The sequence below is a fragment of the Rhinoraja longicauda genome, chromosome 30 (genome assembly GCF_053455715.1).
Source record: "Rhinoraja longicauda isolate Sanriku21f chromosome 30, sRhiLon1.1, whole genome shotgun sequence".
Taxonomy (NCBI): Eukaryota; Metazoa; Chordata; class Chondrichthyes; order Rajiformes; family Arhynchobatidae; genus Rhinoraja; species Rhinoraja longicauda.
This window is the reverse complement of record NC_135982.1, coordinates 26,039,214-26,059,277: the sequence shown is the minus strand read 5'-3', so window position 1 is coordinate 26,059,277 and position 20,064 is coordinate 26,039,214. Positions and strand designations below refer to the sequence as shown.

Sequence of the window (20,064 nt, the reverse complement as noted above, 5' to 3'; positions counted from 1 at the left end):
GTTGAAATAAAGGTTGTCTTCATATTTTTTTTTTAAAGAAAGTTCTGGAGTAACTCGGCAGCATCACTGGAGAACATGGATAGGTGACATTTCAGGGCAAGTTCCTTCTTCTGTCTGAAGAAGGATCTCGACCCGAAACATCACCTATCCATGTTCTCCAGAGATGGTGCCTGACTCGTTGAGTTACTCCAGCATTTTGTCTTTTTTTTTTTTAAACCAGCATCTGCAGTTCCTTGTATCTCTCGTGTTTATAAATATTATTTCATAATATTGGGGCGTACCAATGCACATCATGGTCAATACGTTTGAGCTGATATTGCAGGTGTAATGTCAGGAAAGGTGGTACCTAATTTGGAGATGACAAACTGCAATATAATAACCTGTATCCACCCATCATGTGCTATGCTTTGTCCCTCCCTACTTATCCTTTCCAGCTTTCACCCCCCTACCCTATCAGTCTGAAGGATCACAACTCGAAACAACATCTGTCCATTCCCTCCGCAGATGCTTCTTAATCCATTGAGTTCCTCCAGCACTTTTGTGTTTTGCTGAGCGTCCACTGAAGTTGGCGATAGTTCGCCGAACATTGACCTTATGGTCCATGTTTTCTAACCAAAAATGCAAGAAATTTAAACATACTAGCTGGCCAAAATTATCCACGGGGTAAAAAGGAACTGCAGATGCCAATTTATAACCCCAAAAAAGACACAAAGTGCTGGAGTAACGCAGCATATCAACATGATGTTGCCTGCATGGTGATGGGGTATCTACTCTCTATTGTAATATTTTGGCATGTCAGAACACTTAGCATCATGAGCATTATAATATCAGGTATAAAGTTTTCACATCATCTTACTGTACCGACCACTCCCTGTATAATCACTTTGTGCAAAAGGTAATTTACACACCTTGCTTTTGTTCCTCTTATTTTCTTCCTTTTGGCTGAATGTCCTATTATTTTCAATTTCTTCAGGGTTTATACTCTGGTTTCCAATAATCCTGTTTCCAGTTCCATTCTCTATCCAAAGAGAAGACATGTGTGGAGGGCTGCAATTTGAGCTGTTTTTGTTGGAGTCCTCAATACTATCTAATCCAGGGAAAGATAATTGCACAAAACAGTGATTCTGCAGCAGAGAAATCAGGTTAAAACCTTAAATCACCATTAGTGGATGGAACCATCCTAACTTTATATTACTTTTTTTCAACTAAGCTTAAAAACGTACTTTACTAGATGGTATATTATTCACTAGATTTTCAAGACACATCGCATTCCCAGACGCATTGCAACTATGTTATCAAATGTTTTTATATTCTGACACTTAAGTTGATCTTTCATGACTGCTTTAGATAATATTATTGATCTGGAAATTAAAGCAACCGAAACATTAGTCCAGTTTATATTTCAGAAGGATGTGTCTTCATGAATGGAGGTTGCGAAAGAATTCTAATGAAAGATAGTCTTTGTGATCCGTCAGTCAGAGAGTTGTAAATTTGTGGAGTTCTCTGCCTCGGAAGGCAGTGGAGGCCAATTCTCTGGATGCTTTCAAGAGAGAGCTAGATAGAGTTCTTAAACATAGCAGAGTCAGGGGGTATGGGGAGAAGGCAGAAACGGGTTATTGATTGAGAATGATCAGCCATGATCACATTGAATGGTAGTGCTGGCTCGAAGGGCCGAATGGCCTACTCCTGCACCCTATTGATCCTCTGGCAACGGCTAATTGGAGGCAGCTTAACTTAAACTGGACCAAAGGGAGATTTTGCACCGAGAAGCAATGAAAGTAAATCAGTCAGAAAAAAAAAAAATCAGATCAAAAGTTCTTGAAGTGAACTTGCAACACCTTGTACAGAGAATGTTTTCAAATATTTATGCACAGAACTCACTGCTATTCTTCAGGTCATCTATCTGCAAGGTAGCAACTATTGCAGTCTCGATGTTGTAGTTTTCAAACTTCAGATTCTGAACAATCACATCAGTGTCCTGAAGGAAAACAAGAACAATAATTAAACAAAGAGACTTCTTCCTCCACTTTTGCTCCCCAGCTAACAGATGAATGGTAATTCTTCTTTGCATATGGTCTGAATGAGTTTTGGATCCTTAACTTCAGGGGTTATCACAGCAGTGTCCGTATTATATAACTGGACCAGTTATAGAGTCATACAGCATGGGAACAGGCCCTTCGGCCCAATACATCTGTGCCAACCAAACACCCGTTTTCTGTTTCTACAACACCCCAAGGAATAAAGTCCGAACCTGCTCAACCTTTCCCAATAGCCAAAACCCTCAAGTTACAGCAACACCCTCAGATCTTCTCTGCATCCTTTCCAGCTCAAGTTCCCTTCCTTTCTGCCTTCCTAACTTGTGTTGGGTACAAGCGTCCAGAGACATTTTGAAAACCATCACGATAATTGGCAACCATGAAACCATTATAAAAAGAAATATGAAACAAGTGTAAGATTTGAGAAGTTTTCCCTCATTCTGAAAGCAACACCAAACCAAAGAGCTGCAGTTTGGACATTTTAAACGGGAGACTGGGGCTGATAGCGGAGAAAGGCTGCGGTCAGTTTACCAAGGGATGTCACAATCTGTGGGTCCTAAAATGGCCGCAGGACCTCGTGACCAGCCACAAGAGCAAAAACCTTACAGCCCAGTCTCTAGGTTTCTGCAAAGCCACGGCCAGAACAATGGATGGGTATTGGCCATGCAGAAACCTGTGAAACCAGGTCGAAGTCCAGACACTGGGGCGCTGACAACGGCATACTCACAATGCCCCAAGCCGACCTACACAGTTAATCTCGTTAAGGGGGCACAATAGCCCATAGAAAACTACCTGGTAGGTGATGGGAAACCAGTTAAACCCATCACCTCGCAACAAAATACCAATTAACACCGTCTGGCCATCCCCGGTACCCCCGGACATAAGCGCAGATCAGAGAGAAAACTCATACATATCTTTTAAACAAAGAGATCCCAAGATCTGGCGGGAGATAGGACGGGTCAGAATAGTATAACTGGCCACGACTTTTGGGTTTTAAACTCAAGTCAAACGGATGCAGGAGGAAGAAAAGACAGGCAAGAAGAAGCGAAGTGCAAGAGAGAGGAACCGGCACGCAACTCGAGAAGAAATACTGCAAGAAAACCTGCAAGGAACGCAAGAAACGGAAGGAAGAAACTCAGGGGACAAGCACGACCCTCATGGAAAGCAGCGGAGAAGCAGCACGAACAGCCAGTAACCCCAGTAATAGCCCCATGGTGAGCATGTACCCCGATCCTGCATATCCTGGATATAGTTTAGTGTAGAGGGGAGGGTGGTTTGAATAAACGTGGGTGTGTAAAGGAATATGTGTTGGTCAATTTTGCGATGTGTCGTACGTTCCCCATCTTACAGTCGTGTATATGTCTTGTAGAACTGTGCGTTTTAGAATTCATAGTCAAAAGTATTCATGTAATTCGGTATGTGTCTTATAGATATGTCTTATAGAACTGTATAAGTATTCATGGACAATAGTCCCAAGCGCTCAATAAAAGCCTTTTCCATTTAAACCCTGGTCTTCAAATCTGGTCTGGTTGAATTTTCTGCACTATAAACGCTCCTGCATCTAAGTCCAGTGTCTAGAACCGTAGGGGGCGAGTGGGTCGAACCACTCACGGGGAACCAGTGTGCGCGGCCTGGTCAAGGGATCAGAGCAAGGCACGGGGACCTTAGGTCAGGCGAAAGCTCGGCGCAGAAACCCCTTACAGATAATGGCGACCACGAAGGGACACTGCCAGCAGGACGATAGTGTACCAGAAAAGGATTTTAAAACTAGGGATGTAATGGACGAGCGCATTGCGGACTATGTTTTTAGCAAGGTGAATATCACCAAACAATGGATGTGTGGTTTGTTAGAGGACAAGCGCCCACTGGATGCAGCGACCCGGTGGACGGCCAGTAAAGCCCACAAGAAATCTGTGGAAAAGGCAGACTGGCTGACCTGCTACAAAAAGCAGGTCCAGCTCTTGGACCGAGTGGTTGTGGCACAGGCAGCCCAGATTAGGGAACTTCTTGAGGAGGTAGAGGAGAAGGCTGCGGGTGGGCACCAATTGATTGAGGCTCTGGACTCTTTAAACAAGGAGCGCTGGGTCGTGACCAACCGCCACAAAGCCAGGGTAGAGCTGATGGAGTGCCAGATCACTGAGGCCATGCGCAGTAAGGGCAAGCTCAGGGAGCAGTGCGCTTCCCTGAGCCGCCAGCTGGGGACCCAGGAAGAGAACCTCAAGGGGGTTAGGGCAGCCTACAAAATGGTTTTGGAGGACAGGTCGGAAGGGGCCGACCACGGGGCCTGCCTGCAGGAGATAGAGGGTCTGCGGAGTGCTTTAAATAAAGTAAAAGGGCTGGTCTATCTAATGAACCCCCCAGCGAACCAATCGCTGGCGGTTGCGAAGGTCCCGGTTCCGGTCCCCAGAAAGACCGTGGTGGCTTCGACCCCCAGACTCCACAATTCCCCTAGCTACGAGGCATCCTGGGAAAGGGGTAGTGTAGGGGGAGAGAGAGAGAGAGAGAGGGGCTCCCAGTCGAGGACTCGGCACCGGCGCCCATGTGCCCGGTCCTGGAAACCAGACGGGGACCCACCGCGCTGAATGGGGACGCCGGACCCATTCAGAGCGAGATCGTGGTGCCCCACAGCTCCCAGCAGTTAAGAGCTATGATCGGGCATGTAATGAAATTGTCCGAATCAGGGGACCCTTCGCTGCATTTTAGGGAGATCGAGCAAACCGCCGCAATCAACGGTTGCGACGAGGGAAAACGGGCAAAATTGTTGCTGTTCTCCCTGGGCAGCTCGATCCTCCAATGCCTCTCAGATGAGAGTAAAAGAGGGACCAGGACCTACGATCTCCTGCGGGATGAGGTCCTGGAAGTTTTGGGGATGGGCGATGAGGGTCCATTTGCCCAATTGGGGAGGACCCTCCAGATGGAGGGAGAACCCCCAAAGGTTTTTACGGCGCGACTGTGGTCAGTATACCAGAGCAGCTGCCCGCACGTCCCCGCGCGGGATGTCCTGGTCGGGAATGGGAGAGCCCAGTGGCTCCGATGTTTGGTATCAAACAGCCTGGCGGCCGTCAGGGAGCAGGCGAAAGCCTGGTTTGATCCCACAAATAGAACAGAGGAGGCGGTTTTGGACCGTCTCACGTTAGGGTATAGGAACACCTGGAGTACGTCTACCTGACTCGTAACAGGGAAGGTGCACGTGGCGGAGGCTACTGCACCGGTCCAAAAGGAGTGGCGACAGGAGGGTAACCCTACCGCACAGTCCAAGTGTTTCAGGTGTGGTAAGGTGGGACACTGGCGGAAGGATTGCAGGGCCCACACCAAGGAAGATAGGGTTGGCACCACCCAGCGCGCCGAGGTCCCAGCTAAGCCCGAGATTATTGAAACAATGATCGAGGTGATGCGGTCCCTCATGGCCGCACAGGGGAAGGTGGCAGTCGCTACCGGCTCCCCGGGTGCGGGGGGGCACTGGACATTCCCCAATGACATCAGCCCGCGCAGCCCGCCTATCTGTGTCCTCTCCGCTACGATGCGTGGAAGAGGCCGCTTGTGGAGATGGTAGTGGAGAGGCAAAGGGGCAATTATCTGTTGGACACGGGGGCTTCATGCACCGTGGTCCACACAGAGGAACCCTTTGACTCTCCCCTGTCCACAGGGGTCCCTTTCGCACTGGCGGGGCTCACAGGGAAGGAACAGGCTGGCGCGCGTTCCATCCCGCTGTCCATTCACTTGGGAGCACTCCGCACCACATGGGAGTGTATCCTGATGAAGTAGACAGAAGGGGGTGGGAAGGGGATTAGGGGAAAAGAGGGGAAAGGGACTCTGTGCACCATGAAGCCGCCCGAGGGTTACGACCTCGAGCGCATGGTGGCGGAGGTCCCGGCCGAACTGCAAGAGTGTGTGGGGAACAACCTGAACGCGTTTGCGACCCACAAACACGATTGTGGTAGGGTAGGTAGTTATAAGCCTGGAGCACAGGGGTCAAGCACAGGGGCCAGCCCTGTGAGTGGGGACTCACAGCCAAGGATGAGGCAGGTCACGCAGACAGGCAAGGTTGCGTGCGTGAGGGGGGAGGACATTCTCCAGGAATGGAGAGTCTCACGTTTTGGGTGGGATTCAGACGAGGAAGAGCCTGATCAGCTCGACCAGGGGCTGGATCCCATTACGAAGGAGTCGGAGTCGGAGGGGGACGACAGTAACGTCCTCGACTCAAGCACCAGGAAGGCAGGGGTAGCGGGCGGAGGCTCACCACCTGTAGGTACAGGCAGGGTGAGGCCGGATGCCGCGGGTATACCCAGCACCAAGGGGGCAGAGCTGGATGAGGAGGGGCCAGGGTCGGCAGCTGTGGGGGGTACCCGAGCTGCGGCACGGCAGGAACCGGTCCTCAGCCAGGCTGTCCAGGGGGCAGTGCCTAAGGTGACTCTCCGTAGGTCTAGTAGGGAACCCCAACCTAGAAAGTTTTGGCCAGAGGTCAATCACGCCCCGAGGTACGGGAGCCAAGTGAGGAGGAGGGAGCTAACGTTTCAGAGGAGGTTTAGCCCCCGCCAGGCAGCGACAGGCTGCGGAGGATCGAAGGTGGGAGACAGTGTGGTGCAGCCGCAGGAGATGAACCGCTGCAGCCCTGACAGGGATTAGCTGAGCCGCCCTGGGAAGGCGGCGCTGTATTATATTTTAGATAGATAAGGATTAGGTAATATAGATAAGGATAAGTATTTTAGATAAGTTTGTGGGGATAATTTTAGATAGAGTTGATGCGTCCAGGATGTGTGGGTGTGGGGTGCAGGCTGGGGTCAAGAGACCCGCCCGCAGGTGTTAACAAAGCCAAGCGCGCCCCAAGAGGTTGGCTATACCATATTTCTTTATCTGTTTTTCTGGAGTGGAAGGAGGCACTCGTATGGTGGATCGTTGCCACGGCGATCGGACGTGGGTGGGCCTATCGGGGCCGCACCAAGGACATCATCATTTACGGCTGCTCCGGGGACACGGCTCCCATCGCGACCGATGGGACTGGAAGGAGAGAAGCGGAGGAGACCGTAGTTCACTTCCATGAAGGCCGGTGGCCGGGGTGGCTGGGATCGAACTCTTCAGAGTATTCCAGCGCCTCAGGCTTTGCTTATAGACAATAGACAATAGGTGCAGGAGTAGGCCATTCAGCCCTTCGAGCCAGCACCGCCATTCAATGCGATCATGGCTGATCACTCTCAATCAGTACCCCGTTCCCGCCTTCTCCCCATACCCCCTCACTCCGCTATCCTTAAGAGCTCTATCCAGCTCTCTCTTGAAAGCATCCAACGAACTGGCCTCCACTGCCTTCTGAGGCAGAGAATTCCACACCTTCACCACCCTCTGACTGAAAACGTTCTTCCTCATCTCCGTTCTAAATGGCCTACCCCTTATTCTTAAACTGTGGCCCCTTGTTCTGGACTCCCCCAACATTGGGAACATGTTATCTGCCTCTAATGTGTCCAATCCCCTAATTATCTTATATGTTTCAATAAGATCCCCCCTCATCCTTCTAAATTCCAGTGTATACAAGCCCAATCGCTCCAGCCTTTCAACATACGACAGTCCCGCCATTCCGGGAATTAACCTAGTGAACCTACGCTGCACGCCCTCCATAGCAAGAATATCGGGACACTTCGTTATTGTGCCCGAGAGTTAAGATCGTCGCCCAAAGGGTAAGCGCCACCGTTGGAAAAAGGATCTGCCTGGTATGCACAGGGAAGGTCCCCGCGAGCAGGCGGTGGTGGCTGAGGAAAACAAGCCGGACAATGGCCAACTCCACTGTTGAGTGGGAGAGACTTAACAACAACACTCACAGGACTATTTCTGGGACTAATGAACAGTTGTGTGTGTGTTGGGACAAATGGTGGGAACCGGATGAGGGGATTTATATGTGTATGTGGGGTTCGAGGTATCGCTGCCCCATGGGCAACAGCATATTTTTCCAGAGACAGTGGCAGGATGACGGAAAGGGGATGAGGTGGGATGTTAGCTCGCGGGCTTGTGGGGTCCCCCTTTTTCCCGATCCCGGTAAACGCCACTGAACTCATCACACGGCCACGCACGACACCTCCCACAGTTCCGCTGGCAGTAGCACAGGAGGGTGAGTGCCCTAAAACCACTAAGGGACCCGGGAATGGCCTGGTACTGATACCGACTGACCAGGTATTGTACCAGGGGGTGCACTACGCGGTAGCCTCGGTGATTTTAAACCTCACCGAGGTGCGGTTGCCGGAGTGGTGCACCAGGGAAACTGAAAGACTAACCGGGTATATCAAGGAGAATGGAGAGACCGTTACGTGCGGGTGGGCGAGCAGGACCCAGCCGCAAGCTGCTAGGAGGACGGGCCCCTCCGCACCGAGTGAACTGTGTTTTGCATTGTCCTTTTTCAAAATTATATAAAGAATGATTGTGTTGAAGGAATGTAAAAAAATGTATAGTTTTGCTGTTGTGTTGTTTTCATGTCCTACATTAAAGCTGACACCAGTAGGATGATGGCGGAGGCATCGGCCTGGGACAAGGTGTAGGTGTATATGTCTGACATGAAAATGTACATACTTGTAATATAGTTTTGCCCGGGACACGGGCAGTAAAGGTCAGCCTAAAAGATGGGGACTGTACATTCCCAATGGAACACTAGTTTAGTTAAAACCTCAGGGGTCTGGATGTGGAGAATCGGGAAACCACTGCTCAACCACATTATTTAATTGATTCGATAAGCTGGGGTTATGCAAATCAACAGGAGGGACTGTAAGATTTGAGAAGTTTTCCCTCATTCTGAAAGCAACACCAAACCAAAGAGCTGCAGTTTGGACATTTTAAACGGGAGACTGGGGCTGATAGCGGAGAAAGGCTGCGGTCAGTTTACTAAGGGATGTCACAATCTGTGGGTCCTAAAATGGCCGCAGGACCTCGTGACCAGCCACAAGAGCAAAAACCTTACAGCCCAGTCTCTAGGTTTCTGCAAAGCCACGGCCAGAACAATGGATGGGTATTGGCCATGCAGAAACCTGCGAAACCAGGTCGAAGTCCAGACACTGGGGCGCTGACATCAGCGCACTCACAATGCCCCAAGCCGACCTACACAGTTAATCTCGTTAAGGGGGCACAATAGCCCATAGAAAACTACCTGGTAGGTGATGGGAAACCAGTTAAACCCATCACCTCGCAACGAAATACCAATTAACACCGTCTGGCCATCCCCGGTACCCCCGGACATAAGCGCAGATCAGAGAGAAAACTCATACATATCTTTTAAACAAAGAGATCCCAAGATCTGGCGGGAGATAGGACGGGTCAGAATAGTATAACTGGCCACGACTTTTGGGTTTTAAACTCAAGTCAAACGGATGCAGGAGGAAGAAAAGACAGGCAAGAAGAAGCGAAGTGCAAGAGAGAGGAACCGGCACGCAACTCGAGAAGAAATACTGCAAGAAAACCTGCAAGGAACGCAAGAAACAGAAGGAAGAAATTCAGGGGACAAGCACGACCCTCACGGAAAGCAGCGGAGAAGCAGCACGAACAGCCAGTAACCCCAGTAATAGCCCCATGGTGAGCATGTACCCCGTTCCTGCATATCCTGGACATAGTTTAGTGTAGAGGGGAGGGTGGTTTGAATAAACGTGGGTGTGTAAAGGAATATGTGTTGGTCAATTTTGCGATGTGTCGTACGTTCCCCATCTTACAGTCGTGTATATGTCTTGTAGAACTGTGCGTTTTAGAATTCAGTCAAAAGTATTCATGTAATTCGGTATGTGTCTTATAGATATGTCTTATAGAACTGTATAAGTATTCATGGACAATTGTCCCAAGCGCTCAATAAAAGCCTTTTCCATTTAAACCCTGATCTTCAAATCTGGTCTGGTTGAATTTTCTGCACTATAAACGGTCCTGCATCTAAGTCCAGTGTCTAGAACCGTAGGGGGTGAGTGGGTCGAACCACTCACGGGGAACCAGTTTGCGCGGCCTGGTCAAGGGATCAGAGCAAGGCACGGGGACCTTAGGTCGGGCGAAAGTTCGGCGCAGAAACCCCTTACACAAAGCAAGAAAATCTGCGACTTTACCCAGTGAGGGTACAAGATGTCAATAGGCTAGCAATAGGATCAACAAGATGGCCTAACATGCCAAGTCACCACAAAAGACAACCTCTTTCAACAAGACAAAGTACGGCACAGTGGCGCAGTGGTAGAGTTGCTGCCTCAGTGCCAGAGATCCGGGTTTGACCCCGACTACAAGTGCTGTCTGTATGGAGTTTGCACATTCTCCCTGTGACTGAGTGGGTTTTCTCCAGGTGATCTGCTTTCCTCCCACATTCTAAACAATGCACAGGCTTGTAGGCTAATTGGTTTCTGTAAAAGCTGGTACAGAACTAGTGTACGGGTGAGAGCTGGTCGGAGCGGATTCGGTGGGCCAAAGAGCCTGTTTCCATGCTGCATCTCTAAACGAAACTAAGAGACACATAAAACTTAATGTATCCTCTTCATTAATGTGGGGATTTGTCCCACAGCCCGATATCATATTTCCCCAAAGCCTTGCAGGATTGTAGGCTGCAATTCAAGTGCAAGATTGATGGAGTCAGAAAACCGTACTAAATATAAAATGTACAGCAGCAACTCAAGGCTTCTCTGACAACTCTTCCTAAATCCAGAAATGACAAGGGCCAGAGGAAGACTACCGAATGGAAACTCTCTTCCAAACCACATACTGTCCTGACTTGAAAATGTAGAATTGGTGAATCAGTCGATGAAACTTCTCAGTGTTGCCTCGTGAGAACTGAAGATCACATTCCATGTACGTGAAGAAAACAGACACGCCCAGCAAAGTCCAGGTCAATTTGACCGACTCCCACCCAGGATCACGTGGTCCTGATTACTGTGGAGTTGCACAACATTGAACTGAGCAAACAAATCATAAATTTATAAATCATCACAATTCTCAGACCATAAAATATAAACTCCCAGAGAGGACAGACGCAAGAGCAAGGTGGATGTCGAGAGCGAGGTCAAGTCAAGTCAAGTCAATTCTATTTGTATAGCACATTTGAAAACAACCCACGTTGACCAAAGTGCTGTACATCTGATTAGGTACTAAGGAAAAAAATGAAACATACAGTAGCATGCAAACAGTTCACAGCGCCTCCTCAATGAGCCTCAAACGCTAGGGAGTAGAAATAGGTTTTGAGCCTGGACTTAAAGGAGTCGATGGAGGGGGCAGTTCTGATGGGGAGAGGGATGCTGTTCCACAGTCTAGGAGCTGCAACCGCAAAAGCGCGGTCACCCCTGAGCTTAAGCCTAGACCGCGGGATAGTGAGTAGCCCCAAGTCGGCCGACCTGAGGGACCTGGAGTTAGAGAGGGGGGTTAGAAGATTTTTGATGTAGGGGGGGGAATGTCCATTTAGGGCTTTATACGTGAATAGGAGGAGCTTGAAGTTGATTCTGTACCGTACAGGGAGCCAGTGGAGAGAGGCCAGAATCGGGGTGATGTGGTCCCTTTTACGGGTACCCGTCAGGAGTCTCGCTGCGGCGTTTTGGACCAGTTACAGGCGGGACAGGGAAGATTGGCTGATCCCAGTGTATAGGGAGTTGCAGTAGTCTAGGCGGGAGGAAATGAAAGCGTGAATGATTTTTTCTGTGTCGTCGAATTGGAGGAAAGGTTTGATTTTAGCTATGGTTCGAAGTTGGAAGAAGCTGGCTTTTACCACAGCGTTGACTTGCTTATCAAATTTTAATGCATAGTCAAATATCATGCCGAGGTTTTTGACATGCGGTTTGACTAGGCAGGATAGACTTCCAAGACTGCCTGTTATCGATTTGATGGAGTCGGGGGGGCCGAATAGGATGACCTCAGACTTGCTCTCATTTAATTGGAGGAAGTTCTGTGCCATCCAACATTTTATGTCCTCAAGGCAGTGTAAGAGGCTGTTTAAATTTGACTGGTTGTTGGGTTTCAGGGTGAGGTAAAGCTGAGTGTCATCGGCATAGCAGTGGAAAGAAATGCCGTGCCTTTGAATGATTTGGCCAAGGGGGAGCATGTATAGAGAGAAGAGAATGGGGCCTAGGATGGAGCCTTGTGGAACTCCGCAGGAGAGGCTAGCTGGAGCAGAGGAATAACTGCCTATGTTGATGGCGAAACTCCTATCTTTGAGGTACGAAGCGAACCAGCTCAGGGCAGTGCCATCAATGCCAACCGCGTACCGGAGACGGTCAATAAGGATGGTGTGGTCCACTGTATCGAACGCTGCGCTGAGGTCGAGAAGGAGCAGGATTGCACAGTCGCCGGTGTCGATGGCGAGAAGCAGGTCGTTGTGTACCTTCAACAAGGCAGACTCTGTGCTGTGGTGGGCTCTGAAACCTGACTGGAAACTTTCCCGGATGGTGTATTGGTGCAGGTAGGGCACTAATTGGTTTAGAATTGCCTTTTCAAGGACTTTTGACAGGAATGGCAGTTTGGAAATGGGTCTGTAGTTGCTAGGCAAGGTGGGGTCTAGGTTAGGTTTTTTCAGTAGGGGCTGGACCACCGCGTGCTTGAAACTGGTTGGAACAGTGCCAGTGGCCAGAGAACTGTTGATAATAGAGAGGATGCTGGGACCGGCTATTGCAATGACATCCTTCAGAAGGGCAGTGGGGGCAGGATCAAGGGGGCAGGTTGCAGGTTTCATAGCGGAGACAAGCTTTGCAAGGGAGGATAGAGTGACGGGTTGAAAGCAGTCCAATTTAGATGAACAGACTAGTGAGACAGCTAGGTCACGGGTGGGAGGAGAAATGTTCATTCTAATGTTCTCAAATTGTTGGTGAAAAATTTAGCGAATTCTTCGCACTTAGCAGGGGACCCAACTAAGCTGGTACTGGGGGCGGGACATATGACAGAGGTAATTGTTCTAAATAGGACCTTGGAGTTATGAGAGTTTTTGGAAATAAGGCCGGAGAAGTATTGTGCTCTAGCAGACTTTACTGCTTCCTGGTATTTGAGAAGATTGTTTCTCAGAATTTCGAAGGAAATTTGAAGCTTGTCACATTTCCACCTCCTTTCTGATTTTCTGCACTCCCTTCTTAGGGCTTTGGTGGTGTCATTGAGCCACGGCCGACCTTTGGGCTTAGGCTTTTTCATTTTAAGGGGAGCGATAGAATCCAGGATGGAAGAGCAAGTGATATTAAATAAAGAGGCGAGATCTTCAGTGATGAGATGGGGGGAGAGGCCTCAATAGTGCAGATGTTGGGGGCAGCTGTGAGAGCCTCGGAGAATTTACTGGCAGTCAATGAATTTATGTCGCGGGAGTAGCGAACAGGGAGATGAGATTTTGCGGGAGATAAAGGCAGAGATGCGTCAAAAATGATAGCGCTGTGGTCCGATAGACAGGCTTCAGTAGTTTCAATGTTGTTGATTGGGAATCCGGACGATAACACTAGGTCGAGAGTATGGCCTAACTTGTGAGTGGGTCCCGTGGTGTGAAGAGTCAGATTGAAGGACTCAACCAGGTGCATAAATTCACTCACAAGAGGCTTAGTGGGACAGCAAACATGAATATTAAAGTCACCAAGAATCATGATCCGGTCAAATTTGGGCAAAATGCTAGAAATCAGATCAGCAAATTGGGTGATGAAGTCCTTATGCATTTTTGGTGGGCGATACACAAGAACAATTAAGAGGGGATAGGTTAGGCCTACTTTAATTAGTTGCACCTCGAAACTGGAGAAATGATCAGCGTTCAGGAGGCGGCAGTTGAAATGTTTCTTAAACATAGTGGCTAAGCCCCCATCGCGTCCGGAGAGCCTAGACGAGGTGAAGAAGTTACAGTCATCAGGACAGAGTTCCACGAGTGGAGCAAGCTCACCAGGGTTAAGCCAGGATTCTGTGAGCAGTAAGAAGTCCAATCCACGGGTGGTGAAGAAGTCGTTGAGGATGAAGGTCTTGTTCTGTAGGGATCTTGCGTTGATCAGGGCCACATTAGCAGGGACAGCAGGTGAGCTTCTGTCTGGTAGCGGCTCCCACGCCAGCGGGCGGAGGTTCAGGGAGACCACGCCGCTGCGCTTCACAGATGGCCTTGCTGGGAGCCCACGGGCCGGCAGTCCAGGGACCGGGATGATCGGTCGAAGAGCGGCATACCTGAGCTCGAGGGAGCGCCGGTGGATGGAGCAGTAAGGTCGACCAGGTCCGACTTCGCAGCGCTGGGCGAGGTAGGCCGCTGTTGGATGAGCGCGGGCGAGGTTTTTTAAATTTGAGGTGGACCACAGAGAACAATGGAGGGATCCGGTGGGGATGGCCACTGAGAGGGAAGAAGGAAGGTGGAACCAGTGGGGGCGGCTGTTGTCACGTGCCTTAGCAGGCAGTAGATAGGACTGTTTGGTACTTTTGTAACTTTGTCAACGCCAAAACATGGCGACACTAGAGTACTGCCTAGGTTGTATGCAGAACAAAGCATGTCACTGTACAGGTGCTCCTCAGCTTATGATGGGGTTATGTTCCGAGAAACCCATCAGAAACCAAAAATATTGTAAGTCGAAATGTATTTAATACACACGATCGCGTGGCCGGAAGCGAGCTATGGCTCGCTACCGTTTACACCATCGCAAAGTCGAACTATCGCAAGTCGAAGCATCGTAAGCCAGGGAGCACCTGTACCTACTAGGTACATGTGACAATCAAGTATCAATCATTAATACACTTCCAATTACTCACCATGCACCCTATGGCATTGCGCACTTTTTGAACTGCATCGTCCATATCTATTTCTGCCATTTCACTTTCAAAATCCCGTATATCTTCCACTTGATAATGACACATCTTATTCCGATCTTTCTTCTTTGAATCATCTTTAATGAGCATCTGTGTAAGTCACATGTTTAAACATGAATGTTTGTGGAGCTGTCGCTGTGGAGACCATCCCACAATAAAGATTGCTGCATTCATACCAGATGCTGCACAAGAAACTGAGCAATGAGGAAGTTTAGTTTAATGATAAGGCACGGAAACAGGCCCTTCGACCCACTGAGTCCATGCCAACATTCACACTAGTTATCCCACTTTCTCATCCACCATAGGGGCATCTTACACAGGCCAATTAACCTACAAACTTGCACATCTTTGAGATGTGGGAGGAAACCAGAGTACCCAGTCGAAGCCCGCAGTCACAGGGAGAACATGCAAACTCCATGTAGACAGCACCAGAGGTCGGGATCAAACCTAGGTGTGTGGCGATGTGAGGCAGCAGTACTGTGCTCAAGTTATCTTTCAGTATTGTCCATCTCTGATACGACTCAGTAGAACACAAACAAAAGAAAAATCACATTCAACAGGCATGACTAGAGTGGTTATTATCAAATAAAGTTAATCCAAATCTTTGCTTTTGATATGCAGTTTAAAATTCATTCCACATCTTGAGCAACCAGCATTGAAAGGAATCGAACCTTCACGTCAATAAGAGTTTGCAATGTTGTTTACAAACAAACTCAAAACATCCACCCAACCTTTTTTTCCCCTAAATTTCTTAGAACTTAGCTACATTGGTTGCTTCCCCCCCTGAATTCTCCTCCTCAAGAACTCGGATGCAGGCTCTGAAAACTTTAATCATCAGATGTCAACATTACACGTTCACCATTCAAAGCCACTGTGCCTCCACATATGCAAGAGCCAAGACACAAGTCAAATTCCATTCACCAACCTCAGTCTTTAGGTTTGCAGGAGCTTCTGAATTATCATTGACCTTCCGCACACTGTCATAGTGTTCCCCATATCTGTAGGCAATATGCAGCTCAGCAGCATTACTCTTCCTGGTTCCAAAAACCTGCAGTGATAAAATAACTGATTAACGTTAAAGCATCTACTTGCATTTATGCATTATACGTCTTCACCCTACCTTGTTATCTAATTGACAATCAGAAAGTAATATATTTTATGGGTGCATGGCTCTCATTGCGCTGTAAAATACCAATAACAAAAAACCCGGAACATTCCATTAGGTATGGCATATGGACAAAATGTATTTCCGCATTAGGGCAGCACGGTGGAGCAGCTGGTCGTGCTGCTGCCTCACAGTGCCAGAGGCCGGGGTTTGATCCGGACTTCTGGTGTTGTCTGTGGCCGCAAGAGTTTCCTCCAGACGTTCCGGTTTCCTCCCACATCCCAAACATGTGCAGGTTTGTATGCTAATTGGCTTCTGTAAATTATCCCTTGTGTGTAGGGAGTGGATGTGAAAGTGGGATAACATCGATCACTACGAGTGGGTGATCGATGGTCAGCGTGGACTCGGTGGGCAGAAGGACCCGATTCCATGCTGTATCTTTCCATCAATCAATTATTAACTGGAGGTATCACAAAATGCTGGCACAACTCAGCAGGTCAGGCAGCATCTCAGGAATGGGTGACGTTTCGGGTCGAGACCCTTCTTCAGACTGGTGTCAGGAGGGCGGGACAAAGAAAGGATATAGGTGGAGACAGGGAGAACTGGGAAGGGGGAGGGGAAGAGGGACAGAGGAACTATCTAAAGTTGGAGAAGTCAATGTTCATACCGCTGGGCTGCAAGCTGCCCAAGCGAAATATGAGGTAATGTTCCTCCAATTTCTGGTGGGCCTCACTATGGCACTGGAGGAGGCCCTTGGATGGAGTTGAGGGGGGAGGTAAAGGGACAGGTGTTGCATCTCCTGCGGTTGCAGGGAAAAGTGCCCGGGGATGGGGTGGTTTGGGTAGGAAGGGACGAGTGGACCAGGGAGTTACGGAGGGAACGGTCCATTATGCAGGTGTACCTCTGTCTCACCTGTCCCTTTACCTCCCCCCTCAACTCCATCCAAGGATCCAAACAGTCTTTCCAGGTGAGACAGAGGTTCACCTGCACCTACTCCAACCTCATCTATTGTATCCGCTGCTCTAGATGTCAACTTCTTTACATCGGCGAGATCAAACGCAGGCTCAGCGATCGTTTCGTTAAACACCTTCACCCAGTACGCCTTAACCAACCTGATCTCCCGGTGGCTAAGCACGTCAACTCCCCCTCCTACTCCCAGTCTGACCTTTCTGTCATGGGCCTCCTGCTGAGTTACTCCAGCATTTTGTGATACCTTCGATTTGTACCAGCATCGGCAGTTATTTTCCTACAATTATTAACTGGAAATGAGTTACAATCAGATTCCATCATAATGCTTTTACATGCAAAGGATGACAAGATTTAAATTATACTTGAAGAACTCTGGGCATTTACATCATGGAAACCACCAGATTCCACGTTATTTAGTCATCCCAAATCTGCATATTTACAATATTCGAGTGGAAAACAACCCAGTGCTTCATCATCAGTATCCTTCAAGTCACGTTTAGGAAACCCAAATTGAAATAGATGCAAGCTGAAGAATTGCAGAGCATGCCACAACTTTTCATTCAAATACAATAGGATAAAATTCTACTATAAAATGCACTATCATTAGAAGAATTTGATGTACTCGTTCGTCTCCTATACCTCCTAGCTGAAATACATTTGTTATAAATCAGAGTGTGTATTGTAAAAGTACAGCTTGCTGGTAACTGTAGGCCATTTGCTAAGGGAATTGAATACTAAAGAGGTTATGCTTCTGTTATATAGTGTAGAGGTGAGAGCTCATCTGGAATACCAAATACAATAATGGGCTCTTTGTTTGAGGAAGGATGTTGATGTATTAGATGAAGCGCGCAGGAGGTTAACTGGAGTAATACCTGGATTGGGCAGGTTGTATTATGAGGAAAGGTTAGATAGACTTGAGGAAAGCTGAGGTAGACTTGATAATTTTTAATTTTTACAGCAGAGGTAGACAAATTCTTCGTAAGCAAAAAGGCAACTTGGTTGAGGGATGGGGAAGGAAAAGTTAGGGGTTGGGGAAGGAAAGGTTAGGATTGTAATGCAGAGTGGAGGTCACAATTACATCAGCCACAATCTTATTAAATAGTGGGCCACCACGCTCAAGGGGCCAAGTGGCCTTCTTCTCTTCCTGTTTTGTATGCAAGATCATAAGTGGAAGAAACATTCAACCCCTCAAGCCTCCTCTACCATTCAGTAACATTATGAGAATACTAATATGCAAGGCCATCTTTGAGATTTAAGGAGGAGATGTTGGGGCTCTTGATGAGCATTAAGGTAGCTAAATCCCAGGGCCTGATGGGATTTATCCTAGGTTGTTGAGAGAGGCAAGAGGGGAGATTGGCAAGAGGAGCCTGGACGGAAATCTTGGAGTCTTCTCCAGTTTAGTTTGGAGATACAGCATAGAAACAGTACCTTCAGCCCACCGAGTCCGCACCGACCAGCAACCCCCGCACATTAACACTATCCGACGCGCACTAGGGACAATTTTACATTTATACCAAGCCAATTAACCTACAAACCTGCACGTGTTTAGAGTGTGGGAGGAAACCGAAGACCGAATCTGGGTCTCTGGCAATGTAAGGCAACAACTACCGTTGTGCCACCGTGCCACCCTTCCCTTGCCACAGGAGAGGAGGACTGCTTCTCAATTGTCCCAGGAGGAAACAGCCTCAGCATTTACTGTCTTTCCCCGTAAGAATCCCCATCTTTCAATATGTTTCTCATTCTTCTAAAGTCCAATGAGTAAAATCCAACTTGTAGGTTTCCTTCATTGGACAAACCTTCCAACCAGGATAATCCCATCGAACCTTCTTGGAAGAGTCTCCAATAGAGAATTTTTTATATTTAAATTCACCGTCTCCAAGGAATTGTAGTCTCCTTGTAATGACTTTTTTTTTTAATGCAGCACTGTCTATCTACACACTTGGTGTGTATGCATTGTCTTGGCTTCCCTTAATATGAAGTGCATATTAAATTTACCTGCCAAAGTGGGGCGTTAAGCTGGTGGATCACTATATTCACTTGATTGTTCCTTGCAAAGGCTACTATCACATCATTGCCAACAAACGTGCCTGGCTTTTCCAAATTTGTAACTGAAAATTAGATACAAAAATAATGTTGTACACAATGTATACACCAAACTATAATTCCATCCATGTTTATTAATAATTATAGGAAATAATGCCAGATGAAATTTTGGATTCACTATCAACAGTTTGTCAGAAATCTATCTACACCACATCAGCATTCACCTCAATCATTGCCAACCAAAAATTGCTGTATCATTTATCACAAAATTAGGGCAGCACAGTGACAGAGTTACTGCCTTACATTGCCAGAGACCCAGGTTCGATCCTGACCAAGGGTGCTATCTGTATGGAGTTTGCAAGTTCTTCCTGTGACCGCATGGATTTTCTCCCGGTGCTACGGTTTCCTCCTGCATGCCAAAGTCGTGCAGGTTTGTAGGTTATTCGGCTTCTGAAAATTGTCCCCAGTGGGTAGGATAGAACTAGTGTACGGGGTGATTACTGGTCAGCACGGACTCAGTGGGCCGAAGGTTTCATTTCCGTGCTGTATCTCTAAAACTAAACTGATTGTGTTTAGAATGAGGATTTTCCCAGGACTCTGGGCAAGGACTTCAAGTATGGGCTGAGCTGCAGGGAGAGGTTGGGCAGGCTAGGACTTTATTCCTAGGTGTGCAGGAGGCTGAGGGGCGATCTTATATAGGTGTGCACAATTGTGTGCAACTGGAGGACATGTTTACGATGAGAGGAAAGAGATTTAATACAAACTTGAGGGGCAACCTTTTCCACTCAGAAGGTGTTCAATATATAGAAGGAGCTTCCAGAAGAGTAGCTGAGGCAGATACCATAACAGCATTTAAAAGACACTTGGTCAGGTACATGGATAAGGAAAGTTTAGAGGGATATGGGCCAAACATGGGCAAAGGGGACTAGCTCAGATGGGGCATCTTGGTTTGCATGGGGTGAGTTACATGGAAACATAGAAAATAGATGCAGGAGGAGGCCATTCGGCCCTTTGAGCCAGCACCGCCATTCATTGTGATCATGGTTGATCATCCACAATCAGTAACCTGTGCCCAACTCCTCCCCATATCCCTTGATTCCACTAACCCCCAGAGCTCTATCTAACTCTCTCTTAAATTCATCCAGTGAATTGGCTTCCACTGCCCTCTGTGGCAGAGAATTCCAC

General features: G+C 48.1%; 1 protein-coding gene across 4 annotated transcripts in view; it reads right to left on the bottom strand.

Annotated features, from left to right (window-relative positions):
- The window catches only part of otud3 (OTU deubiquitinase 3), a 29,856-nt gene that overhangs the window by 1,457 nt on the left and 8,335 nt on the right, over window positions 1-20,064 (bottom strand). For 3 of the 4 annotated variants that reach the window (XM_078425169.1, XM_078425168.1, XM_078425171.1), the window contains exons 4-8: window positions 18,832-18,944; window positions 15,688-15,810; window positions 14,706-14,852; window positions 1,882-1,978; window positions 909-1,087 (exon numbers count right to left, since the gene is read on the bottom strand). In XM_078425169.1, coding sequence (XP_078281295.1) covers window positions 909-1,087; window positions 1,882-1,978; window positions 14,706-14,852; window positions 15,688-15,810; window positions 18,832-18,944 — 659 coding nt within the window. The remainder of the gene's footprint in view (window positions 1-908; window positions 1,088-1,881; window positions 1,979-14,705; window positions 14,853-15,687; window positions 15,811-18,831; window positions 18,945-20,064) is intronic. The other variant, XM_078425170.1, reaches the window with a different exon arrangement.